Source organism: Rutidosis leptorrhynchoides, chromosome 2 (genome assembly GCF_046630445.1).
Source record: "Rutidosis leptorrhynchoides isolate AG116_Rl617_1_P2 chromosome 2, CSIRO_AGI_Rlap_v1, whole genome shotgun sequence".
In the NCBI taxonomy this organism is placed as follows: Eukaryota; Viridiplantae; Streptophyta; class Magnoliopsida; order Asterales; family Asteraceae; genus Rutidosis; species Rutidosis leptorrhynchoides.
The window spans coordinates 112,204,090-112,227,351 of record NC_092334.1 but is presented as its reverse complement, the minus strand read 5'-3'; the positions used below and the strand labels follow the sequence as shown (position 1 = coordinate 112,227,351).

Sequence of the window (23,262 nt, the reverse complement as noted above, 5' to 3'; positions counted from 1 at the left end):
AGTTAACCTTAACAACTAACTCGTCATTCGTGATTTATCAAGTCCACAAATCCGAGCACTAAAACTTGCTCAATCCCTCATATCGAGAAAAAATCCACCAATCTCGTACCGAGATATCAACCCTTTAGCGTACCATACCAAGTACAATGCTAAAAGTAAACACGTCCCAAACTAAAGTCAACCATCTAACCGATGAAGACCAAATAAAAGTGAAATCTAACGGATAACACTTACCACTTAACATCCCTTGTAGTGCGCAACACGTATAATACGCAACTACCGCAAACACGTGAGCAAAATACGACTATTGCATCACTATTCACACCAAAATGGTCCTTACGACCCCACCATTGGCGTATAAAACAACCAATAGATCACACAACATGGTCCTTACGACCCCACCATTGGTGTATGAAACAACCAATAGATCACACAACATGGTCCTTACGACCCCACCATTGACGTAGAAAACAACCAATAGATCACACAACATGGTCCTTACGACCCCACCATTGGTGTATGAAACAACCAATAGATCACACAACATGGTCCTGACGACCCCACCATTGGCGTATAAAACAACCAATAGATCACACAACATGGTCCTTACAACCCCACCATTGGTGTATGAAACAACCAATAGATCACACAACATGGTCCTTACGACCCCACCATTGGCGTATAAAACAACCAATAGATCACACAACATGAAGGCTGGCTGAAAACTACACGCGCCTTAGTGAATCCGTAACCACACGCGACCCACTACCTCCACCGCACAACAATCGGGATTGGCCGAACTACACGCGCCCCAATGAATCCGAACTACACGAGAATCACTATCCCAAAAGAATGACCGCATCCACACGTGTCATTGTGAATCCGAACTGCACGAGACTCACTTCCTCAATATAATGACCGCATCCACACGAGTCATTGTGAATCCGAACTACGTGAGACTCACTTCCACAATATGATGACCGAACTACACGCGTCATCGTGAATCCGCAACCACACGTGATCCACTACCCAAATCTCAACTCAGGAATGGTACTCGCTAAAGACCATCGGAGTTCATGACATCCATTAGTGTACGTAAACACCGCGTAATCACTAATCTCTCGGGTGATGTCTTAAACACCGCGACTAACTCACCCCTATGACAATGTGGTGTCTTGAACACCGCGACAATTCTACATGTCAATCAAACCAATGAGTGGTGTCTTGAACACCGCGACAATCCCACTCGTTACATAGAATGTGGTGTCTTAAACACCGCGACAATTCCACATTCCACGTTACACAAATAAATACATTATATACGTACACGCATAATCATTCCATCCACTTGGAAATCCTTGTACACGCATCACACGTACGTGTATACATCGCCACCACAATCGAGCAAGAACCACCTATATCGCACATAGGCACAAAACAATAATTCCCCAAAAGAGAATCCGACACACACACATCCCTTAACCGAGGGATCTCACCTTGCTCGTCAAACACGCCCATTATCTCTTAACGAGATTCGCCACATTACCACCTTGGTGATAATTCAAATCCAAAATTCATAAGTACAATTTAACCGAAATTGTACTCTTCCACAAATCGACCAAATCTAGGTCCCGTCACAAATTCCGGATCTACTAAGAGCATCATCCGAAATTTCACACTAAAACCTTCTCGTGTGGGAGTGTAACTCCCTCACTTGGAACTACGTTCCATAATCGTAACTTGTACAATCGTACAATGCTACCAAAGGTGGACTTTACTAACCATTGGGTTCACACGACCCATCACCACATCTTGCTCCAACCCTGAGCATACGAAGGATTTTAACCTATCCTTAAACACTTCGAAAGAAGAGTTCACCACAAATTACACAAACTTTACTCTCGCAATCATTTAATTGCTATAGTTTGTCAAATTTCCCACCTAGTCACTCATGTACCTAAGGGTTTCTCTCCGGTACCCAAAGTACAATGTAACCGCAACACCATCGGAGTCGAACACCGCGCTAGTAGGTATGAAAGAGGTACCTAACGTCACGTCATGTAGACTCCCTCACCAATATACATCGAGATCAACACTAGATCTCTCGGGTTCTATCCACCCGACGAACCTTATGGTTCATCAACTTCAACACGAGAGCGAACACGCTCTAACATCCGAACACCAAAGCCCACACCCATGCCTTGGCAGAAACATTTCTCAACACTAAGGAATGCTTGGTTACACCAAGTCTTACGCCCTTCACCTGGCAATTTAAAACGTCACCATAGGGTACTTCCATTAGGAACGTCACCCATAACAATAACTTGCACAACACAATGCATTTAACAAACCCGAACTCAAACGAAACATAATAAATATTCAAAGGACATATTCATTAAAATGAAACGTACCTTAACGTCTCCTTGCCGCACCCGTCCCCGCTAACTCGGGACATTCCGACCTACGATGTCCTTCATCTTGGCAATTGAAGCACACCGTGCCATCACCCTTTGGCACCGAACATTCCCAAGACTTGAAACCCCTCACGCCACAATTGTAACATCTTGACGCACTAGAATCCGATATACTCGTCCGTATACCACCCGTACTCACACTTGTACCCTTACTTGGAGCACCATACGAAACAACCCTTCTCTTACTTGAAGGTTCACCAATCTTTGATCGCGAATAAGACTCGAAACCCCTAGCCACGGCGAATAATCCCGCAAACGATTTCGCCTGACCTCTGCTAATTTTGTTCTTCAAGTCGTCATTCAAAGTTCGATAGAAATCTTCCATCAACAAACGATCATTTCCCAAATACTCCGGGCAAAAATGAGCCTTCGCCATAAAGGTCGTCTTGAGAGTATTCAAATCTATAGAACCCTGTTGCAAATTTCGCAACTCATTATGCAAATCCGACAAATCGGCTGAAGTCCGGAATTCCTCGAAGAATTCCTCCTTAAATTTGTCCCACGATAACCCCATAAACACTTCACCACCGATAAGATCAATCTTACCATCCAACCAGTCCTTCGCCCTACCCCGCAACAAGCTAGTAGTGAGTCTTGTCCTCTTCTCGGGAGGGCAATCAATAGTACGAAAACACCCTTCAACATCCAAGATCCATGTTGTGCTTACCAAAGGATCCGGTTTCCCATCATACATCGGAGGTTTAGTCCTCATGAAGCTCTTAAGACAACGCTCCATTTCACTGCTAATTCGGAATACTTCCTATCCATTTCTTCTCGAAACGCACCCATTTGCTCCGCAACGGCGTCCGCAACCCTAGCGTTAAACTCAACGTCATTCGTCTCTATCTCGTTTCGCGTCGTCATTCTAAAGAATGCAAAACGATTAGTCCGCGAACATATAAAACCACACGCACAACACCGCCCCATCTTGCTAAACACTCGTCGTACATCACTTGTTAGACACAATTTGCACCCGTAATAAGGTTTGCAAGTCCTTATTACGCACACACGCCGTATCAACTCGTTAGTACAATGACCGCCTCGCTCGATGATATAAACCTACACAACAAAAATTCTACGCGATACAAACACACGCAAGAATTACACCACAACACAAGCCAAAATCCTAGTTAGTTCACCTACACGCTAAGGTACTAACTAAGTCCCCGTCCGACCCGTTCACCTACAAGTACCGCAGCAATTAAGCACACACGAAAGTCTAAGTCTAGGTACCTATCTCAAGTCGCCTAAATCCCTTAGACCATGCTCTGATACCACTTGAAACAACCCAACCCGTATTTAAACCGGCCCGTAATTTTTTTCTTAATTACATTAATATTTAGGTCCCAATTATGTTTCCAAAAACATCATTAACACAATTAATAAGTTCAATAAACTTTTAAAACATTTAATACATAGTTAAATTTCTAAACGAGCATGGTGATTGGGAATACGCTACCCAATCCTAATAACTCCAAAAGCAAACTTCTAAAGCAAACTACGCGAGTCCACTAGTCCCCATGCTTACCCGAGCCACCGCCTCCATGCAAATCTATAAAAATGTAAACAACGAGAGGGTAAGCTAACACTTAGTGAATGAAAATATACTACATACATATATATGCATAAAATGGACATGCCACACAAGGAATCAAATAACGCATACCGGAGCATCCAAGCATAAAGGCAAACTAATCTAAGCATACCGTACGATCACTAAGCAAACAAGCTAAAATAACAACAAATATAAGTTCACCAACGACGATGTGAACAATGCCAATTAACTACACCCGGAGGGTTAGCTACAACACAACAATACGACAATATATTAAACAATATATAAACGTCCAAGGTTAAACCCTTAACCCAATACCGAAAACCAAATACCACAATGAAGATTTGCCGGACTACACGAGCCTTAGTAAATCCGCATCCACACGAGACTACTATCTTCATTAATACAACAACATCGAGGTTGGCCGAACTACACGAGCCTTAGTGAATCCGAAACCACACGAGATCACTACCTAAATAAGATGACCGAACTACACGCGTCATCGTGAATCCGAACTACACGAGACTCACTTCCGATAAGATGACCGAACTACACGTGTCATCGTGAATCCGAACTACACGAGACTCACTTCCGATAAGATGACCGAACTACACGTGTCATCGTGAATCCGCATCCACACGTGACTCACTTCTCCTACCAACCCTTCGCCATTGGGGTTATCCAATTCACAACATGATTCAATATCAACCCTTCACCATTGGGGTTAAATAGTCCACATCACAATCACATGTGATAACGTACACACAAGGTGTGCACCTCGTCAAAGGTGGTCAACCAAAACGCACAACCGTGCTAATTGGACACATACACAAGTCCATCAAATCCACCTATATGTGAAGTGAGCTATATAGCCGAGAATCACATCACCCGGCCCGCACCCATCCTACACATACATATGCACATAGGATATTAACACTCACCTTGTCGCCTTGATGAATGCCACCGAATAATCCGCAACTCGCCGATGGAATGTACCTATTCCATCACCACAAATACAACAACACAATTAGGGAGGATTTACAAACCAACCCAAATTGACAACTAGTGCAAATCTCGACCCAAATACACCTCCAAGCACAAACCGCGCCCAAACTAACCAATAATCACTAACACTAGTGACAATGGTCCTAATAAGCCAATTAAACCCGAACACAAGTGTTAAACACTTGTCTTGCCCAATTTGACACAAAAACCCTAATTTTGACCCATTTCAAAATTAGTCAACCAAATACCCCCAAATGGGTTCCAACACTTCCATAATCACTAATTATAGTGATTACACTCAATTTAAAGCCCTAAACAAGGCTAAATCATCAACCAACCCAAAACTCGCCTTCATCACTAATAAACCCGAATCCTAGTTATTATCTTCCATTAACAACTAGTGGGGTTCCATGTATGAACATACAATCAAAAACTCTAAATTTGGATGAAGAGCACGAAAACGAAATTCGGAGTTAGAGCTTATCGCTAGTATCACCTTGAAGCTAAGAACGAGGAGAACAAACTTGTCTCTTACGCTTTTGATTAAAACCCGCTTCTTCCTTTCCAAAAATCCCTTTGAACCAATTGGGGTTTGAAGTTTTTGAGAGGAAAATGAGAAGAAAAGGAAAAAGAAATGAAGAAATGAAATGAGTGGATGAGATTAAGATCGCAAATCTGGCTGACACGCGAAAAGACCAAAATGCCCTTGAATCTGGTGCCAGTTCGTCAGTATCGCCGCGCCGCGGCCTCCTTTATCGCGCCGCGACATTAGGCGTGGTCTGGTGCCTGTCTTACCATGCCTCCTGATTCTGAATTGCTTGTATTGTCGCGCCGCGACCTTTAACATGGTCTGATCCGTTTTCTCGCACACATGAACTTCACACACGAACATGTCTCAATCCTTCATACACTAGTCGTACCTACACAATACTCTTATATATCACGTACGGGGAAAAACGGGGTGTTACAAAATGACCATAATGCCCTCACGTGCAAGGCATATTTTATAAATTATCGAGAAGAGTTAACGCCTGTTAGACTGGAGGACCAACTGCATAATTAGTACAAACTTGAGTGATCAACCGCGTAAAAAATAAACACAGATGACTGTCATGCAATTTTTGACAAACATAAGCAACTAACAGCTTAATTTTTCTCTTATGTAATATATATACTCCCTCCGTGCCAAAAAATAATTGTCCTGTATTGACTTTTCAAAGTCAATTTTTCTCAACTTTGACTTTAAATATCTTTATTTGTATTATATAATATTTAATAAAAGTTATGCAAATAAGAAGTACATTTGAAACTCAATCAATTCATATAATTTTCATGATGGATTATATAACACACAAAAAAAGATATTTAAAGTCAAAGTTGAGAAAAAAAGACTTTGAAAAGTCAAAACAGGACAATTATTTTGAGACAGAGAGAGCATTTACCCTTTTGAAAAGTCAAAACCGACTTATTCACTATTTGACGTATAATGGAGGGATGCTGTAAGCAGAAAAAAAACAGAAGGGACGCTGTTCACTATTTGATGTATAATGGAGGGACCAACGTCACACAAAAGTCTTCGTACATGTAAAATGTGGGAGGGCCCTCCTGAAAAACCAGCTCTATCCTACACTACATTGTCTCACATGCGATTACTATTTTAAATTCTTTTTATATATTTCTTCAATTTCCTCATGTTTTCTTCATTACAAAAGGACCTAAATAATCATTTTGGTCACGATGAGCGCATCCGACGATTCATCGGTATTAATACCTCCTTTTAATTAATTCATGCTTATTATTATTATTAGCATTTAGTACATTAATTTTGAATAAATTTGTCTGTTTTAAGCAGAAATGGAGCTCATTAACAATTGGAGACAAGCTGTGTGCTGCATGTATGCCAATTATAGCTCTAGCTGAAATCCTTTTGTTTGCTGTTTCTGGTTGTTTCGATTGTAACCGTTTTTCGGTTACTAATAAAAAGCTTCGTTATGATCATCATCAGTTATCGCTACTTGCTTCTGAATCTAATTGTAAGATCTAATTTTCATGTTTAGTTTCAGTTACTGTTTAATTTCGTACCAAATTGAATTTTGACTTTTTTTTTGAGGTTAATGACGCATGGTCTGACCTATTAGGTTAATCAAATTATACATCATTAGCTTTGAAATTGATATGTATTGTTTAAATGTATAAGAAATTAATTTATTTATGTGTCCGAATGAAGATCAAACAGATATATTATGCATATGAATATCAATAGTTGTGCCTTTTGTTGACTATAATCTGGGATAAACAAATACAGTAATTAATAATTTAAAAATAATACAGCAGTAATAGTAAATTGAGCTTATTCATTGTAATAATGCAATTTAATTTATTTTTGTATTACCTTTCCCTGCTTGAGCTAAAGCAGGGATACTTTTTGCCCTATATTTATGTTCTTCTGCAGTTAGTGTCAATGATGTCGAGGCACTTTTCGAATTGTTTAAGAGTTTGAGTTCTTCGATTATTGATGATGGATTGATACACAAGGTATATGTATTTACTAGTTATCGTATTTGTGCTAGTATTACTGTCTGTTTCTTTTGTTGTATTAGAACAAGAAATCAAATGAACTTGATTGCTTTTGTATGATCGCTTAATCGAATTATTAATGAATGAAAGAAAAAGCTAATAAATTGATGTTTGCTCTTGCATAGGAAGAGCTCCGATTAGCATTATTCAATACCCCTCAGGGTGAGAATCTATTTTTGGATCGGGTAAAGCTCCTTTAGAACTGAACTTACATATAGTCTGTCATTATATTTTTAATTTAATTTTGGATTGGATTGGGTTGATCCCGTATTTACCATGTATTATGATCGATAAAATGCTCATTTGTTCAATAGGTTTTTGATCTTTTTGATGAGAAGAGAAATGGTGTAATTGAGTTCGAAGAATTTGTCCATGCTCTCAGTATCTTCCATCCCTATGCACCTATAGAAGATAAAATAAACTGTAAGACGTTCTTATTCTATATTATCTCAGAAAATTTCATCGCTAATCATTTTTTAAATTCTTGCAGTTGCATTTAGGCTCTACGATTTGAGACAGACGGGATATATTGAAAGAGAAGAAGTAAGTTTGCTGTTATATCAGAAATACTAATATGTCCTCGTAGCGTGCATTTGTGCATGTGGAAGTTCTTTTTTTCTTTTATGATTAGTCTTTGAGTATTAACTGGAACTAATCAAGTTCAACCTGACAACTTAACAATCGAAGCTATGAAACTGAATTAACAATCAGTCGTTACACGAATTGAATTACAATTATAAGAATTTGAGAGAGAACTAGAAACAACCAAATCAAAAACTGACTAACACCGTTGAACGAGCTATTTAACTGAACCCTAACGCCTTAACAGAATTCTGTTAATGACCGCACATGCACCTCACGTGCTAACTTCAGCTCAACACCATCTGCAGATCATGTACTTATTAAAATGCCCATCATTGACTTTTATTTTGACTTTCATTGACTTATAACATTTTCCTTCATATGGTTAAACATCTATTAAGAAAATAATTAACATTTATAAGTAGAGGCGACTTTCAAGTTTTAAACCACTATTTGATGAATGGTTCGATTTAGGTTAATTGTCTGAGATATTGTGATTTTAATGTGTAACCTAAATAATTATATTCAAAGAGTTACTTTCTTACTAAAATAATGTAATTCTTCGAATTATATTTGTGACACTAATTATCTACTAAGAAAGAATTATTATTTTGCATTAATGGTTAGCTACCCAACCCGGCCAAACTGCCCATTTTGCATCATATAGATCTCACCGTCTCTCGACTCATTTTGTACCTTATATTGAACAGGTGAAGCAAATGTTGATAGCAATATTGAATGAATCTGAGATGAACTTATCAGATGATCTTCTTGATGTCATAATAGACAAAGTAAGAGCATCCTTCTCAATAACATGTCTCATTTACTGTAGTAATTTCCCTCTGTCAAATACTAACCAATAGAATATGATGATGTCACTGTAGACATTTGCTGATGCGGATGCTGATGGAGATGGTAAAATTTGTAAAGAGGAATGGAAAGAGTTTGCCATCCGATACCCGAACCTTTTAAAGAACATGACTCTTCCTTACCTTGTGTATGTAATTCTGCTCAAAAACTCAATATACTAAAAATTTTAGAAAATGGGCTGGTGCATACTAAAAACTCGCCTATTTCGAACCATTACCTGACCCGTCCAGCTTGTCACATCTGTTGGTGATAATATTAGTGGATTGATCTGAGTATAACTGTATTTTTCACAGTAAATTGATCTTTTTTTTTTTTTTTTTTTTTTTTTTTTTGAGATCGTTCAGGGACGTCACTACAGCATTTCCAAGTTTTGTTTTTCACACATCAGTTGAGGATTCATGTTGAAACTCCTTATTGACTGGTGACAAAAATGTCGTTATATATGACATACGCGACAAAAATGTCGCTATATGTTGGGCTCGAAGAAACTGCGTCACATGCTTCCTTCAACCCCGGATGCCAATATTCAAGTTTTGAAGCTTCTCGGTCAGAGCTGCTATCGTTACTTGGAATGTACTTTGCCCAAAATGATCTCAACATTTGTATATTTGTATATTTTATAACAAAAGAGTAAATTGTGTAGATTCGGGAAATGGCAGAAGTATATCTAAAGGATGACTTTGTTCAAGTAGTAAACACTTGACAAACGACTGTTTAGGTGCTTTTCTTCTTGTAACATGTTTGGATGTATATAATATAACGAAGTAAACAGAAAAAAATTAACGAGAAATAGCTTTGTGATAAGAAGCTCATGAATATCTGATAAGAAGCCAATTAAAACATCTTTTGTAGGGATGGTATCGGGTCGAATTTGGGTCGGTTTTAGGTAATTATAGACCCGAACCCGATTAAAAAACCTGTTCCGGACTTGTCGGGTCTTCATTTAGTTATTAACAAGCGGGTCAAAGGGTTTCTCTACGAGTATCCGGGTTCCCATTTATTTACGGACTATTGGATAAACGAGTTTTTTCACGGGTATTCGAGTCTTATTTCGGGTATATGGGCCGGGTAATCTGGTATACGGTCAAGGTTATCGGATATACGAGCCGGTTAATTGGATTTGTGTCTAAAACCATCCCCGGATCTGGTTCCGCGAAGAAAAAAATTTAAAAACCATCCCATACCCGGCGCCATTTACCCGGCCCGAAATGTTTTTTACATCCCTAATCTTTTGGCTCTAATTTTGAGAGTATTAAATCTAACGAAATTTTTCATAACTTATTCCACGCTAAAGTTATGTGAGCCTGAGTCACATACATATACACCTAGACATCAATTAAATAATATATACACAACAACAATAACAACAAAACTTAATATCACATGAGTAGTGTTCTTTTGGTGCAGTTGCCCGGGTCAATTAAATAATTTATATTTGGTATATATTATTCAAGTAATAAAAATAAATTAAATAAAATGATTATTTGTTTTGTGCTTTAGAAATTTCTACTGAGTTTTAATTAATAAATAATAATCTCATGGACTAATGGGCTTATAAGGTGATTTATATATAACTAGTTTTAAAGGTCCGTGTTTTGCTGCTGAATATACATGATTTAATTTAATTTTCAATATCCAAACTAATCAAACACGTATAATTTGAATAAATTTTTTTTATCAATAGTAAATAAACATATTATAAAAATATTACTCCATATGATTTTTTTATCGACAGTCAAAGGTTTTCGTTAAAGTGCTTAAAATGCTTATAATAAAGATTATGTCAAACAAAGTTAAACAATAATCGTTGGTACTACTTACAGAGGCAAAGCTACGATTCACGGATAGATGATGCATTTCACAAAAAATAAAGATGAACATAAAATTTTCATATATACATCGTAACTATGAGATATGTTAATCATATTTAAGGGATGTTTGTGTCTATTATTTGGGGATATTGACAATTAATATATAATTTTTTAAACACACTATAATTCGCTTATTTGAAGAGTTATGAAATGCAAAACATCCACATGCATTCCCTATCTCCGCCTCTGACTACTTATTTATAAACGTTAACAACATTCCTTTAAAAGTTATAAATTCTAAAACAAATAAATTGAACCTTTAACTTTTATTATTGCAAACAGAAAAATAATACGTAAAAGCCTAAAAAAATAATATGGAATTTTGTATTCAGAGTAACTTGTCAACCATTTTGACCAATTAAATCTGATGTTGACCGACATGATTTAAATATATATAACGACTAGTTTTTGAGCCCGTGCATTGCACGGCTAATCAAAGTCTGTTTAAAGATTAGTTAAATAAAAACATAATTTTTTTTTCTCTAGCGATCTTGGTTCACAATAATGATATATAAATGAATAACGACACAATAATGAATATGTATCGTAAGTGGTCTACTAATTCACAAGTGGTAATTAATCTATATGGCTTGCTATAGAGTAAGATGATGTATATTTTTTTTTTCTTAAACAAAATATATTTGACTCGTGAGTTGTTATAAAGATAGATGTGTTCTACTATAGTTAAGCATATTTTTCTAAGTGGTTAGTTATAACAATCTCTTAGAATTACCCGTACTAAATTGCTATCATTATTTTTTATTAATTTTTTATTCTCTAATATTGTTATTAATCATTTATTTAAGGGGGATGATTCTCACACACACTTTTTTGATCCTCATACACCTATTTTAACATTTTGCTCTTCTAATAATACTCAATTGGTGTGTGAGGATCAAAAAAGTGTGTGTGAGAATCATCCCCCTTTATTTAATGGACTTTAATCACAATCATTGAGAATTTGACAAGTGTAAATTCCACTTGTCATTAGCCTCGTAAAAAATGGTTTTGTTGACAAGTAAGCTAAACAAATCTCTTTAAACCGTTTTAAAATCCTATATATAGACATTCATAGATATATATGACAGCCAAGTTATTGATACGGGTTGGATAGATATAGATTACAAACATGAAGAGAGATACGTGTTAGAGTTAATATTATCAATGTCAAGTTATATGATGGTGCATTTGGATATTAATTTGATTACAACCTTCAATTTTTTTCAGCACCTTTAATCAAAACCTTTGATAATCCATTGATAATTGATGGGACCGTTATTTTAGGGCTAGATTGTGATAATAAAGAAGTGTCATATTTTTTAATTAGTTCCTATTAATACGTTTCATTGATTGATATATTTTTTAACATCAATATATTTTTTAATCATTCTAATTAAATTTAATTTTCTTATCAGTTATTGTTTTTTTATTAACTTGTTATTATAAAAAATTATGAGGATATAACATGTGTAAATTCCACTTGTCATTAATTCCTATTAATACTCTCCTAATGACACCTATGATAATTTAAACTCTCTTTTATATAAGTATATAGATATATAGATATAGATATAGATTTATGGTACACGCTATTTCTCAATACAAGTTTGTAAATATTTGAAGTAGTTGATGTTATGTAATAAGCTGTGAAATCAAGATAATCACAAGCACACACAATAGTCGAAAATAAAACACAGAAAAATAAAGAGAGATGACACGAGAATTATAGTGGTTCGGTTTCTAGGTGAAACCTACATCCACTTTGGAACTAGAGAGTATATTATTAATTTGGAGGGTGTTACAATACATGTACAATTGAGAGACTATATATAGATTAGGACACTCAAATAAAATCGGCCCAAACAATTAGGGTTGGCCAAACCCTAACTTGGTCACCAAGTAAACTCCTGGTCGGTTTTATTGGGCTTAAACTACCGAAGCCTACACCTCAACAATCTCCCACTTAGAGGCTTCGAATAACATCGATCTGTACTCTTGTACTTCTGCTTTGCAAGACTTTTACTCGTTTGTACTCTCTCTAGTTCCCGCCTTCTCTTCAATGTTCCTGAAGGCCAGTTGAAGCTATGCACAGCTTCAGCTTATCCAACGTTACTGGTTTGGTGAACATATCTGCTGGATTCTTTGAACCTGGAATGCTCTCCAGATTAAATGTTCCATTGCTTATCCGTTCTCTGATAAAGTGATACTTCATGCCAATGTGCTTCGTCTTAGCATGATAGACTGGATTCTTCGCTAACTTGACTGCGCTCTCATTATCATAATATAAGACATATTCTGTCTGTTTGCTCCCCAGTTCTTTCATGAATGTCTTCAACCATACTAATTCTTTACTGGCTTCAGTCAAGGCCATGTATTCTGCTTCAGTAGTAGATAGAGCCATGCTCTTTTGAAGCCTAGACATCCAACTCACTGCCGTTCCTCCTATAGTGAATACATACCCGGTGGTGCTCTTGAAAGTATTATTGCATCTACCCAGATCTGCATCAGAATAACCCCTGAGAGTAGTATCCCTGCCCTTAAAACATAACCCAACTTTGGAAGTACCCTTTAAATACCGCAATATCCACTTCACTGCTTCCCAATGTTCTTTCCTCGGAGCTGACATAAAGCGACTAACCATTCCGACTGCATGTGCTATATCAGGTCTTGTACACACCATAGCGTACATTAGACTACCTACGGCGGATGCATAAGGAACCTTAGCCATTTATGCTTTTTCTACTTCAGTTTTAGGAAACTGATGTTTAGAAATCTTTAGATGACTTCCCAACGGTGTGTTTCTTGGCTTTGTAGACTCACCATTCATTCTGAACTTTTCAAGAACCTTGCGAATATAATTTTCTTGAGATAAAGAAACTGACCCATCTTTATTCCTGCATATACTCATACCGAGAATCTGCTTAGCTGGCCCGAGATCCTTCATTTCAAATTCTTTAGATAATTGCTTCTTCAAATTGTGTATTTCAACCATATCAGAACCTGCAATTAACATATCATCGACATAAAGAAGCAATATAATATAGGAGCTCTTGAACTTCTTCAAATAACAACAATGATCTGTAGAACTTCTCACGAATCCCGTCTTCTCCATGAAATTATCAAATTTCAAGTACCACTGTCTGGGAGCTTGTTTCAAACCATACAAGCTTCTCTTTAGATTACACACAAGATTCTCCTTTCCTTTGACACAAAACCTCTCTGGTTGAGACATGTAAATGTCTTCTTCAATGTCGCCATGCAGAAAGGCTGTTTTAACATCCAACTGTTCTAAGTGTAACTTCTCGGTTGCCACCATACTTAGAACTAATCTGATAGTCGTCATCTTCACTACTGGAGAAAAGATTTCAGCATAGTCGACTCCTTTTTTTTGTTAAAATCCTTTGACAACTAATTTTTCCTTGTATCGTTTAGAACCATCCCATTCATCCTTGACTCTGAAAACCCATTTATTCTGTAAGACTCTTTTTTCTGGTGGTAACTTGGACAACTTCCAAGTTTGATTTTTCAATAAAGATTCCATCTCGCTTTTCATAGCCTGCTCCCACTGGAATGAATCTTTCACCTTCATTGCCTCAGAATAACTTTCTGGTTCCCCATTTTCTGTCAAAAGAAGATAGTTCACTGTTGGACCAAACCTATTTGATTGTCTTGTGACTCGTGTAGATCTCCTGACCCAATTGGAATGGTCAGGTTGTGGTGGGGGTTGTGGGGGCTGCTCATCATCAGAATCTGAGCTCCCACTATCAGAAGTCTGCTTGTGATCAGAATTCAAGCTTTCACTGTTAGGAACTCCCACTGGAACTTCAGTTTCATACTCTGGAGTTTCCCTTTCATCCTCTCTTGTTGTCTCCGTGTCAACCTCAAATTCAACTGATTCTTTTTCTTTTGGTGTTGAGTTGAAATCCTTGTACAATTCTGCTTCATTGAAGGTGGCATGTTTACTTCTGATAACATGTTTTCCCTTGTTATCCCATAACCTGTAACCCATGTCACTTCCCCCACAACCAATGAACACGTACTTCTTTGCTTTTGCATCAAGTTTGTCACCATCTTTATTAATATCATATGCACTGCACCCAAAGATTTTTAGATGTTCATAACTGATTGCTCTACCTCTCCATTCTTCTTCGGGTATTTTGAAATCAAGCGGAGCTGATGGAGAACGGTTGATCAAATAAGAGGCAGTGCTTACTGCATCAGCCCATAGAGTCTTTGGTAGCCCACAATTAAGTCTCATGCTACGTGCTCTCTCATTTAAAGTACGATTCATTCTTTTTGCAACTCCATTTTATTGTGGAGTACCTGGAACCTTCTTGATCATCCGAATGCCATGATCAGCACAATAGTTAACGAATTCGGTGCTGATGTATTCTCCTCCATTATCCGACTTCAAGAATTTTACCTTCAAATCAGAAGATAATTCAACAGCAGATTTCCATTTCTTAAAAGCTTCAAATACATCAGATTTATTATTAAGAAAGTAAACTCATACCTTGCGTGTTGAATCATCGATGAAAGTAACATAATAGCGTGCTCCTCCCAATGAAGAAACAGGAGTAGGCCCGAACACATCCGTGTGTACTAGCTCCAACTTCTGAGCCTTTAATGTTCTGCCTGCTTTTGCAAAGGTGACCTTCTTCTTCTTTCCTAGAACACATGACTCGCAAAAGTCCGATTCAACTCTCTTTAGACCAGGCATTTTACCATTAGACACTAGCACTTTCATTCCTTTGTCACTCATGTGACCTAAACGTTGGTGCCACTGACTGGTTAAGCTTCGGTCATTGGAGACTGCATTTACTTCATTAGCTGGGACTTCTACCATATAAAGAGTGCCTCTCTTCTTACCCTTGGCTATTACTAAGTTCCCCTTTATTACTTTCCACTGACCTTCACCAAATAGCACATTGTTGAAATGTCCCGTTCATATTGATTATAAATGTTCCATATTAATTGATTTCGTCGCGAGGTTTTGACCTCTATATGAGACGTTTTTCAAAGACTGCATTCATTTTTAAAACAACCATAACCTTTATTTTATCGATAAAGGTTTAAAAAGCATTACGTAGATTATCAAATAATGATAATCTAAAATATACTGTTTACACACGACCATTACATAATGGTTTACAATAAGAATATATTACATCAAAAATAAGTTTCTTAAATCCAGTTTTTACATAATATCATACAAGCGTGGACTCCAAATCTTGTCCTTATTTTAGTATGCAACAGCGGAAGCTCTTAATAATCACCTGAGAATAAACATGCTTAAAACATCAACAAAAATGTTGGTGAGTTATAGGTTTAACCTATATATTATCAAATCATAATAATAGACCACAAGATTTCATATTTCAATATACATCCCATATATAGAGATAAAAATCATTCATATGGTGAACACCTGGTAACTGACATTAACAAGATGCATATAAGAATATCCCCTATCATTCCGGGAAATCCTTCGGACATGATAAAAACGAATTCGAAGTACTAAAGCATCCGGTACTTTGGATGGGGTTCGTTAGGCCCAATAGATCTATCTTTAGGATTCGCGTCAATTAGTAGATCGGTTTACTAATTCTTAGGTTACCAAGCAAAAGGGGCATATTCGGCTTCGATCATTCACCCATATAATGTAGTTTCATTTACTTGTGTCTATTTCGTAAAATATTTATAAAACTGCATGTATTCTCATCCCAAAATATTAGGTTTTAAAAGTGGGACTATAACTCACTTTCACAGATTTTTACTTCGTCGGAAAGTAAGACTTGGCCACTGGTCGATTCACGAACCTATAACAAATATGTACATATATATCAAAGTATGTTCAAAATATATTTACAACACTTTTAATACATTTTGATGTTTTAAGTTTATTAAGTCAGCTGTCCTCTTTAGTAACCTACAACTGGTTGTCCATAGTTAAATGTACAGAAATAAATTGATATATATTATCTTGAATCAATCCACGACCCAGTGTATACACGTCTCAGGCTAGATCACAACTCAAAGTATATATATTTTTGGAATCAACCTCAACCCTGTATAGCTAACTCCAACATTACTGCATATAGAGTGTCTATGGTTGTTCTAAATAATATATATACATGGGTCGATATGATATGTCAAAACATTTGCATACGTGTCTATGGTATCCAAAGATTACATAATATATTAGAATACATGTATAATACAATATAAGTTAGCTAGGATATGATTTGTATAGAATTGTTACAATATTTCCCGTAGCTACAACAATAAAAAAATTTATATCCAATCTTGTTTTACCCATAATTCTTCGTTTTAAATCCGTTTTGAGTGAATCAAATTGCTATGGTTTCATATTGAAATCTATTTTATGAATCTAAAAAGAAAAAGTATAGGTTTATAGTCAGAAATATAAGTTACAAGTCATTTTTGTAAGAGGTAGTCATTTCAGTCGAAAGAACGGCGTCTTGATGACCATTTTGAAAAATATACTTTCACTTTGAGTTTAATCATGATTTTTGGATATAGTTTCATGTTCATAAGAAAAATCATTTTCCCAGAAGAACAACTTTTAAATCAAAGTTTATCATAGTTTTTAATTATCAAACCCAAAACAGCTCGCAGTGTTACTACGACGGCGTATGTCCGGTTTTACGGTGTTTTTCGTGTTTCCAGGTTTTAAATCATTAAGTTAGTATATCATATAGATATAGGACATATGTTTAGTTGATCTTAAAAGTCAAGTTAGAAGGATTAACTTTTGTTTGCGAACAAGTTTAGAATTAACTAAACTATGTTCTAGTGATTTCAAGTTTAAACCTTCGAATAAGATAGCTTTATATGTATGAATCGAATGATGTTATGAACATCATTACTACCTCAAGTTTTGTGGATAAACCTACTGGAAAAGAGATAAATGGATCTAGCTTCAAAGGATCCTTGGATGGCTTGAAAGTTCTTGAAGCAGAATCATGACACGAAAACAAGTTCAAGTAAGATTTTCACTCGAAATAAGATTGTTATAGTTATAGAAATTGAATCAAAGTTTGAATATGAGTATTACCTTGTATTAGAAATATATCTTACTGTAAATAAGAAAGATTTCTTGAGGTTAGATGATCACTTTACAAGATTGGAAGTAAGCTAGCAAACTTGGAAGTATTCTTGATTTTATGAAACTAGAACTTATAGAATTTATGAAGAACACTTAGAACTTGAAGATAGAACTTGAGAGAGATCAATTAGATGAAGAAAATTGAAGAATGAAAGTGTTTGTAGGTGTTTTTGGTCGTTGGTATATGGATTAGATATAAAGAATGTGTAATTTTGTTTACATGTAAATAAGTCATGAATGATTACTAATATTTTTGTAATTTTATGAGATATTTCATGCTAGTTGCCAAATGATGGTTCCCACATGTGTTAGGTGACTCACATGGGCTGCTAAGAGCTGATCATTGGAGTGTATATACCAACATCTGGGTACCAGGGCATGGAGTGGACATGGTACCCCCTATATATACATATTGCACAAAAAGTGAAGTGACAGGAACAGACATTGATTTTCTGAGGAGTCATAATTTTTCAAATGCACGATGTCGTGCTTGATTTATAGCTTGGCAATGGGCTATAAATCCAAGTCGTGACTAAGATTTAGCTTGGCAGTGGCCTAGAAAACTAAGTCGCGACTTGGTTTGCTAGGTGACGACCAGGCCATGGCTCATATTTCTCGGTCACGACTTGGTTTTCGGGGCCACAACTTGGTGTTTGGCTTCATGTTATAGGGTCACTCATTACTCGTAATCGCTCTCCGGCTTCGCTAGGCAATTTGTACGAGTACGAATACGGGTGCATACGAGTAGAATTGTTGATGAAACTGAACGAGGATGTAATTGTAAGCATTTTTGTCAAGTAGAAGTATTTTGATAAGTGTCTTGAAGTCGTTCAAAAGTGTATGAATACATATTAAAACACTACATGTATATACATTTTAACTGAGTCATTAAGTCATCGTTAGTCGTTACATGTAAATGTTGATTTGAAACCTTTAAGTTAACGATCATGTTAAATGTTGCTAACCCAATGTTTATATCTAATGAGATGTTAAATTATTACATTATTATGATATTATGATATATTAATATGTCTTAGTATGATATATATACAGTTAAATGTTGTTACAACGATAATCGTTACATATATGTCTCGTTTCAAAATCATTAAGTTAGTAGTCTTGTTTTTACATATGTAGTTCATTGTTAATACATTTAATGACATGTTTACTTATCATTTATCATGATTAAACATAGTGTATCAATATCTTAATATGATTCATATGTATTTAGTAATACGTTGTTATAACGATAATCGTTATATATATCGTTTCGAGTTTCTTAATTCAATAAACTCAATTTTATGTATATAACTCATTGTTAAAATACCTAATGAGATACTTACTTATCATAATGTTATGTTAACTATATATATAATCATATATATGTCATCATATAGTTTTTACAAGTTTTAACGTTCGTGAATCACCGGTCAACTTGGGTGGTCAATTGTCTATATGAAACCTATTTCAATTAATCAAGTCTTAATAAGTTTGATTGCTTAACATGTTGGAAACACTTAATCATGTAAATAACAATTTCATTTAATATATATAAACATGGAAAAGTTCGGGTCACTACAGTACCTACCCGTTAAATAAATTTCGTCCCGAAATTTTAAGTAGTTGGAGGTGTTGACGTATCTTCTGGAAATAAGTGCGGGTATTTCTTCTTCATCTGATCTTCTCATTCCCAGGTGAACTTGGGTCCTCTAAAAGCATTCCATCGAACTTTAACAATTGGTATCTTGTTTTGCTTAAGTCTTTTAACCTCACGATCCATTATTTCGACGGGTTCTTCGACGAATTGAAGTTTTTCGTTGATTTGGATTTCGTCTAACGGAATAGTGAGATCTTCTTTAGCAAAACATTTCTTCAAATTTGAGACGTGGAAAGTGTTATGTACAGACGCGAGTTGTTGTGGTAATTCAAATCGGTAAGCTACTGGTCTGACACGATCAATAATCTTGAATGGTCCTATATACCTTGGATTTAATTTCCCTCGTTTACCAAATCGAACAACACCTTTCCAAGGTGTAACCTTAAGCATGACCATCTCTCTAATTTCAAATTCTATATCTTTTCTTTTAATGTCAGCGTAGCTATTTTGTCTACTTTGGGCGGTTTTCAACCGTTGTTGAATTTGGATGATCTTCTCGGTAGTTTCCTGTATTATCTCCGGACCCGTAATCTGTCTATCCCCCACTTCACTCCAAAAAAATGGAGACCTGCACTTTCTACCATAAAGTGCTTCAAACGGCGCCATCTCAATGCTTGAATGGTAGCTGTTGTTGTAGGAAATTTCTGCTAACGGTAGATGTCGATCCTAACTGTTTCCGAAATCAATAACACATACTCGTAGCATGTCTTCAAGCATTTGTATTGTCCTTTCGCTCTGCCCATCAGTTTGTAGATGATAGGCAGTACTCATGTCTAGACGAGTTCCTAATGCTTGCTGTAATGTCTGCCAGAATTATGAAATAAATCTTCCATCCCTATCAGAGATAATAGAGATTGGTATTCCATGTATGGAGACGACTTCCTTCAAATACAGTCGTGCTAACTTCTCCATCTTGTCATCTTCTCTTATTGGCAGGAAGTGTGCTGATTTGGTGAGACGGTCAACTATTACCCAAATAGTATCAAAACCACTTGCAGTCCTTGGCAATTTAGTGATGAAATCCATGGTAATGTTTTCCCATTTCTATTCCGGGATTTCGGGTTATTGAAGTAGACCTGATGGTTTCTGATGCTCAGCTTTGACCTTAGAACACGTCAAACATTCTCCTACGTATTTAACAACGTCGGCTTTCATACCTGGCCACCAAAAATGTTTCTTGAGATCCTTGTACATCTTCCCCGTTCCAGGATGTATTGAGTATCTGGTTTTATGAGCTTCTCGAAGTACCATTTCTCTCATATCTCCAAATTTTGGTACCCAAATTCTTTTAGCCCTATACCGGGTTCCGTCTTCCCGAATATTAAGATGTTTCTCCGATCCTTTGGGTATTTCATCCTTTAAGTTTCCCTCTTTTAAAACTCCTTGTTGCGCCTCCTTTATTTGAGTAGTAAGGTTAGTGTAAATCATTATATTCATAGATTTTACATGAATGGGTTCTCTGTCCTTTCTACTTAAGGCGTCAGCTACCACATTTGCCTTCCCTGGGTGGTAACGAATCTCAAAGTCGTAATCATTCAACAATTCAATCCACCTGCGCTGCCTCATGTTCAGTTGTTTCTGATTAAATATGTGCTGAAGACTTTTGTGGTCAGTATATTTAATACTTTTGACCCCATATAAGTAGTGCCTCTAAGTCTTTAATGCAAAAACAACTGCGCCTAATTCCAAATCATGCGTCGTATAATTCTGCTCGTGAATCTTCAATTGTCTAGACGCATAAGCAATTACCTTCGTTCGTTGCATTAATACACAACCGAGACCTTGCTTTGAAGCGTCACAATATATCACAAAATCATCATTCCCTTCAGGTAATGACAATATAGGTGCCGTAGTTAACTTTTTCTTTAACAATTGAAACGCTTTCTCTTGTTCATCCTTCCATTCAAATTTCTTCCCTTTATGCGTTAATGCAGTCAAGGGTTTTGCTATTCTGGAAAAATCTTGGATGAACCTTCTATAGTAACCAGCTAGTCCTAAAAATTGACGTATATGCTTCGGAGTTTTTGGGGTTTCCCATTTCTCTACGGTTTCAATCTTTGCTGGATCCACCTGAATACCTTCTTTGTTCACTATGTGACCGAGGAATTGAATTTCTTCCAACCAAAATGCACACTTTGAAAACTTACCGTACAGTTTTTCTTTTCTCAGCAACTCTAGCACTTTTCTTAAATGTTCTCCATGCTCTTGATCATTCTTCGAGTAATTAAGTATGTCATCGATGAAAACAATGACAAACTTGTCAAGATATGGCCCACACACTCGGTTCATGAGGTCCATGAACACAGCTGGTGCGTTAGTCAATCCAAACGGCATAACCATAAAATCGTAATGACCGTAACGCGTCCTAAAAGCAGTCTTTGGAATATCATCCTCCTTCACCCGCATTTGATGATATCCAGAACGTAAATCGATCTTCGAATAAACAGACGAGCCTTGTAGTTGATCAAATAAGTCGTCGATTCTTGGTAGTGGGTAGCAGTTCTTGATGGTAAGTTTGTTCAACTCTCGGTAGTCGATACACAACCTGAATGTACCATCTTTCTTCTTGACAAACAAAAGAGGAGCTCCCCATGGTGATGTGCTTGGTCGAATGAAACCACGCTCTAAAAGTTCCTGTAACTGACTTTGTAATTCTTTCATTTCACTGGGTTCGAGTCTGTATGGAGCACGAGCTATTGGTGCAGCTCCTGGTACAAGGTCTATTTGAAATTCAACGGATCGATGTGGGGGTAATCCCGGTAATTCTTTCAGAAATACATCGGGAAATTCTTTTGCGACGGGAACATCACTGATGTTCTTTTCTTCAGGTTTAACTTCCTCAATGTGTGCTAGAATGACGTAACAACCTTTTCTTATTAGTTTTTGCGCCTTCAAACTACTAATAAGATTTAATTTCGCGTTGTTCTTTTCTCCGTACACCATTAAAGATTTTCCTTTTTCACGCATAATGAAAATCGCGTTTTTGTAAAAAACGACCTCTGCTCTCACCTTCTTCAACCAGTTCATGCCAATTATTACATCAAAACTCCCTAACTCAACTGATATTAAATCAATCTTAAACGTTTCATCACCCAGTTTAATTTCTCTATCCCAACATATATTATCTGCTGAAATTAATTTACCATTTGTTAATTCGAGTAAAAATTTATTATCCAAAGGCGTCAATGGGCAACTTAATTTAGTACAAAATTCTCTACTCATATAGCTTCTATCCGCACCCGAATTAAATAAAACATAAGCAGATTTATCTTCAATAAGAAACGTACCCATAACAAGCTCCGGGTCTTCCTGTGCTTCTGCCGCATTAATATTGAAAACTCTTCCACGGCCCTGCCCATTAGTATTTCCCTGATTCGGGCAATTTCTAATAATGTGGCCCGGTTTTCCACATTTATAACAAACAGGGTTGGTATTACTTGCTCCGACACTATTCGTTTCGGCATTACTTGTTCCGAAATTATTTGTTCCTTTGGTTCTATTAAACTTTGGTCCGTAGACCTCACACTTTGTCGCGCTATAAC

The 23,262-nt window shown here is 36.5% G+C and overlaps 1 protein-coding gene across 2 annotated transcripts; it reads left to right on the top strand.

The window, feature by feature from the left end:
* The first annotated feature begins 6,688 nt into the window (after window positions 1–6,688).
* On the top strand, window positions 6,689–9,880 carry LOC139891307 (calcineurin B-like protein 9). Of its 2 annotated transcripts, XM_071874260.1 has the most exons (9): window positions 6,689–6,795; window positions 6,887–7,067; window positions 7,487–7,569; window positions 7,737–7,796; window positions 7,926–8,034; window positions 8,102–8,154; window positions 8,904–8,984; window positions 9,078–9,190; window positions 9,408–9,880. In XM_071874260.1, the coding sequence occupies exons 1-9, from the start codon at window positions 6,772–6,774 to the stop codon at window positions 9,466–9,468; spliced, it is 765 nt and encodes a 254-aa protein (XP_071730361.1). In that variant the 5' UTR covers window positions 6,689–6,771; the 3' UTR covers window positions 9,469–9,880. The 2 variants fall into 2 exon arrangements, with proteins under 2 accessions (XP_071730361.1, XP_071730362.1); XM_071874261.1 differs by lacking the exons at window positions 6,689–6,795; window positions 7,487–7,569 and having other exon boundaries at window positions 6,893–7,067; window positions 9,408–9,879.
* The last annotated feature ends 13,382 nt before the right edge of the window (window positions 9,881–23,262 follow it).

Excerpts from the sequence above, each read along its gene's own strand:
- LOC139891307 (XM_071874260.1), top strand. The coding sequence starts at position 6,772 with ATGAGCGCATCCGACGATTCATCG. Across the intron at positions 8,035-8,101 it reads TATAGAAGATAAAATAAACT|TTGCATTTAGGCTCTACGAT; the intron begins GTAAGACGTTCT and ends AAATTCTTGCAG. Across the intron at positions 8,985-9,077 it reads TTGATGTCATAATAGACAAA|ACATTTGCTGATGCGGATGC; the intron begins GTAAGAGCATCC and ends ATGTCACTGTAG.